Source organism: Sardina pilchardus, chromosome 20 (assembly GCF_963854185.1).
Source record: "Sardina pilchardus chromosome 20, fSarPil1.1, whole genome shotgun sequence".
In the NCBI taxonomy this organism is placed as follows: Eukaryota; Metazoa; Chordata; class Actinopteri; order Clupeiformes; family Clupeidae; genus Sardina; species Sardina pilchardus.
This window is the reverse complement of record NC_085013.1, coordinates 29,009,688-29,014,687: the sequence shown is the minus strand read 5'-3', so window position 1 is coordinate 29,014,687 and position 5,000 is coordinate 29,009,688. Positions and strand designations below refer to the sequence as shown.

The window sequence follows — 5,000 nt, the reverse complement described above, 5'->3', positions numbered from 1 at the left end:
CACACACACACACACACACCAAAACTCGGCCACTCACCCCCTCACCTAAACTCACTTTCCCGCTAACTCTCTCTCCTGGAATCTCTCTCTCCTAGAATCTCTCTCCCTCCCTCTCTCCTCCAGAATCTCTCTCTCTCCTCCAGAATCTCTCTCTCTCTCTCCTCCAGAATCTCTCTCTCCCTCTCTCTCTCTCTCTCTCTGCCTAATTCTGCCTCTCTGTCTTAACTTTATATTCTCTCATTCATTCTTCCTCTCAGAATCTCTCTCCCTCCTTCCTCTCCTACCCCCCCCCCCCTCTCCCTCATGTTCCCATGCTCCTGCTGGAGGAGATGTGTTTGGGTAAATAATGGAGCGAGCAGATGTAGAGTGCTAAATGGGACTGCACTGAAGAGGAAGAACACAGAGCTGCCCTCACGCTCCCTCCTCTTCCTCCCCTCTCTCTTTCTCTCCTCCTTTCTCTCTTCCTCTCCTCCCTCCCTCCCCTCTCTCCTCTTCCTCCCCTCTCTCTTTCTCTCCTCCTTTCTCTCTTCCTCTCCTCTCTCCCTCCCCTCTCTCCTCTTCCTCCCCTCTCTCTTTCTCTCCTCCTTTCTCTCTTCCTCTCCTCTCTCCCTCCCCTCTCTCCTCTCCTCATCTCTCTCTTTCTCTCCTCCTTTCTCTCTTCCACTCCTCTCTCCCTCCTCTTCCTCCCCTCTCTCTTTCTCTCCTCCTTTCTCTCTTCCTCTCCTCTCTCCCTCCCCTCTCTCCTCATCTCTCTCTTTCTCTCCTCCTTTCTCTCTTCCTCTCCTCTCTCCCTCCTCTCCTCTTCCTCTCCTCTCCTCCTCTCTCTTTCTCTCCTCCTTTCTCTCTTCCTCTCCTCTCTCCCTCCCCTCCTCTTCCTCCCCTCTCTCCTTCAACCAGCCAATCAGAATCCCCATCAGCCCACTGCACAGCCATGCCCCATCAATCCCAGCGGGGCACAGAATTGGGGAAAGGGCTCCTCTCCCTCTCTCCCTCCCTACCTCCCTCCCTCTCATGAGGAGAGCTCTGACCCTTTTTAAAACACATTCCACCCTTTTCTCCAAGTTGTAAACACAAAACCTCTTTCTAAAACGACATTCACAAAACCGCTGACGCTTCTTGTTAAGTGACCCAGTGGCCCCAGAACTGTTTAACCTGTACTCAAAACCCAACCATGCCTTCAGATCATTCACAGATCATCTGGGTTCTATGTGGCTCACCTGGGTTGTGGCCCTCATCTGGGTTCTATGTGGCTCACCTGGGTTGTGGCCCTCATCTGGGTTCTATGTGCGTATGGTTGGATATGCACGTGGCCTACGCTTAGAGAGGTAACTGGCAAGAAGAAGCTTTGGGTCTGCATGCGGTGAGATGTCAAGTGTGTGTGTGGACACTGCGGAGGGCAGTTGTTGGGGAGGGCAGTTGTTAAGGGCAGTTGTTGGGGAGGGCAGTTGTTAAGGGCAGTTGTTGCGGAGGGCAGTTGTTGAAGGCAGTTGTTAAGGGCAGTTGTTAAGGGCAGTTGTTGGGGAGGGCAGTTGTTAAGGGCAGTTGTTAAGGCCAGATGTTGGGGAGGGCAGTTGTTGGGGAGGGCAGTTGTTAAGGCAGTTGTTGGGGAGGGCAGTTGTTGAGGGCAGTTGTTAAGGGCAGTTGTTAAGGGCAGTTGTTAAGGGCAGTTGTTGGGGAGGGCAGTTGTTGGGGAGGGCAGTTGTTAAGGGCAGTTGTTAAGGGCAGTTGTTGAGGGCAGTTGTTGAGGGCAGTTGTTGAGGGCAGTTGTTGGGGAGGGCAGTTGTTAAGGACAGTTGTTAAGGGCAGTTGTTGGGGAGGGCAGTTGTTAAGGGCAGTTGTTAAGGGCAGTTGTTGGGGAGGGCAGTTGTTAAGGGCAGTTGTTAAGGACAGTTGTTAAGGGCAGTTGTTGGGGAGGGCAGTTGTTAAGGGCAGTTGTTAAGGGCAGTTGTTGGGGAGGGTAGTTGTTAAGGGCAGTTGTTAAGGGCAGTTGTTGAGGGCAGTTGTTAAGGGCAGTTGTTGAGGGCAGTTGTTGGGGCGAGTGAGAGCATCTGCACCGTCACTAGGGCTCTGCAGCGCAGCACAGCTCACCTGCTAGATCTCCTCTCACTCGCTCTACTGCATAGCCCCATTACAACACCGCTGTGTGTGTGTGTGTGTGTGTGTGTGTGAGGGTGTGAGTGAGTGAGAGAGTGTGTGTTTCTCTCTGTGTGTGTGTGTGTGTGTGTGTGTGTGTGTGTGTGTGTGTGTGTTTGTGTTTCTGTGTGTATGTGAGTGTGTGTGTGTATGTGTCTGAGTTTGTACGTGTGTTTGTGAGTGTACTTGTGTGTGTGAGTGTGTGCATGTGTGCGTGTGTGTGTATGCATGTCTGTGTTTGTGTGTGTGTGTGTGAGGCAGAGGCAGTGTGTGAACATACACATACCCTACATGCACATGCAAACGTCAGCCCTGGATGCTGTTCCTACTCACTTCCTGGCACATAACTGAATTGGGATGACACGCGCTAATAACGCTACACTGCCGTATGACACGCGCTAATAACGCTACACTGACATGCGCTAATAACGCTACACTGCCTTGGCATGACACGCGCTAATAACGCTACACGGCCTTGGTATTCTAAGCAGGACAAAACCTGGTAGAGAGCGACTGACAGACAGACAGAAAGCCAGTGCACAGTCATGTCATAGAATGAAATTTGGAGAGGAACGACCAACAGATTTTGATAGGTAATCCTCGTCCATCAACACCATCTGGTAGGCATTTGAAACAGGAGGGCTTACCCTTTCAGCATTAGCAAACTACCGTCAGCGCAGAAAAGCCGGCTGTACGCGCCACTGTTTAGCGCACCTGCAATGCCGAGAGGGGTAGAGGAGGGAGAGGGAGAGATAGAGAGAGAGAGGGAGAGAGCGCGAGATAGAGAGAGGGGGGCGCTGGAACCGCTACTGCGTCTTAAACTGATACCAGGTCCGTGCCCTCGCATGAGCAATTCAAATGCAGCACAGCATCACCTCTTCCTTGTGCAACTTCTGTCTTACCAGAGAATAGCCTAAATCAACCGACATCAAAAAATAAAATAAAACACACGCATGGCGAGGCATGACATTCGGGCTCGCTGATTTGGAAAAATAGCGCACGCAGAACACTTTCTCCTCACGTTTGAGTGCGCTTTTTCTGTACATACGTCAAAGACTTACAGCATTGACGACAGCCTTCTGCGCATACGCTCTTTGAATATTAATGAAGGAATGCGGTTTCATTGATAAAAACCCTGGACGGAAAACAATGAACGAACAGCGTAAAACGTCAGCGAGATGACATTCGGGTGGGGGGCCTGCAGCAGACTTCCAATAATGTGGTGGTCGCACTAACCCAGAACAAAAACCAGCGACAGAGAGAGAGAAAAAACGTGCATTTCTGTTTGAAACGGTACCTGCATTTTGTCGGAGGTAAACACCTCGGTGTCAACATCGCAGGCGATGAGAGTCACCATCTCCAGTTTCATGTTTATGGATGGCATTCCTTTTCAAGGCTTGGGGAGAGACTAAAAAGAATCGTTTTCCTCTTTCCTCTCGAAAAAGGCCGTTCAGTCCCACAATGACAACTCTTCCGGGCAGGACAAGCGCGGTCTGTGGACACAGTGGGCTTGTTTTCAGGCGCACTTCAGGGGCTGTACTGCAGCATCCAGCGTCCTCGCTCTCCACTTGGCCACGGCTCTCTCTCCACTGACTGGCCGAGCCGCACTTGAGCGCACGCACAAAAGGGGCTGTCAGGTGCGCGCGAATGCGCCAACCAGCGCCCTCCGCTGTTCCATTGACGTCACTAGCTCGCTCGTGTGTTCTTCAGCTTCCCCATCGGTCCCGCTTCGCACTGCAGAGCCGGTTATGTATCGCCAGTGAGTCAGTCGCCGTTGCCTTTACGACATGCTGTTTTGTTAGTGTTTCACACAACGGACATTAACATTGTATCAATGGGATCAATCTACAGAGAGCCAGAGTGACAACAGCTGATGTTTTTGCTCGATTAGGCGCTTTTAGTCATAGAAAGTCATTTAGTCGCCTACGCTGTTACGGCTGAATAACAAAAACAAGAGGTACGGGCAGCACGCGGATGATTCAGTGCAGTGGGTAGCACGCGCTACATGCTGAAATATGCCTCCGGTAGCGACTAACGAACTGCAGTGGTATACTGCGCTCATGTGAAGGCTACACTCTTAGAAAAAATGTGCTATATAGAACCATTTTAGGTTCTTTAAAAAACATCTTAGGTTCATCAAAGGACTGCCTCAGGGTTCTTTAAAGCCTACATGGTTCTACATAGCACCCTAAGAACCCTTTTTAAACAGTGTACTCTGTTTCTGAGTGAGCATGCTATCTGGCCCTCCTGCTCTAGTTGACTAAGAGAGAGAGAGAGAGAGAGAGAGAGAGCTATTGTGTAACTTCATAATCGCCATATAAACACTCTCATTCATACAGTATGTTAGCTACTCAGGCAGTAAGTCCATAAGCTGTGCTGATGAGAGCAGGTGCAGGCATCACTCTCACACGCGCGCACACACACACACACACACACACACACACACACACACACACACAAAAGACATGACTAAGGAACTGTAGATCCAGTGTACCTCACATTGATGGTCATGAATGGTTGCCTCAACAGAGACGTTGTAGTCATCACTGACACACACGTCTTCAGAATACGGTGCTGTGCTTATTTCTTGATGCACATACACTCATTCAGTGATTCTGTACCTTATGACCTTTCGTCATATCTGCCTTGCTCTTCCTCCCAGTGTCTTGTATGAATGGAAACCATATGGGTACGAGCACAAGACACAAGACAGTCTCTATGTGAGGAAATAGAGTAAATCTGGTCTTAGTGATGGTGCTGATGATGCTGATAGTGATGGTGCTGATGGTGCTGATAGTGATGGTGCCGTTAGTGATCATCACCTGGGTAACACCTGGACACCTGAGTCACACTGCACCAGAGGCGGA

At 50.4% G+C, this 5,000-nt stretch overlaps 1 protein-coding gene across 2 annotated transcripts in view; it reads right to left on the bottom strand.

Moving 5' to 3' along the window:
• The window catches only part of rcan3 (regulator of calcineurin 3), a 77,341-nt gene that overhangs the window by 60,773 nt on the left and 11,568 nt on the right, over window positions 1–5,000 (bottom strand). Inside the window, exon 1 of one of the 2 annotated variants that reach the window (XM_062523674.1) lies at window positions 3,431–3,706. The exons of the other annotated variant lie outside the window; for it this stretch is intronic. Within the exon in view, the coding sequence (XP_062379658.1) occupies window positions 3,431–3,517 (87 nt within the window). The 5' untranslated portion in view covers window positions 3,518–3,706. Of the gene's footprint in view, window positions 1–3,430; window positions 3,707–5,000 lie in introns of those variants that run through there. 2 annotated transcript variants of the gene reach the window in all.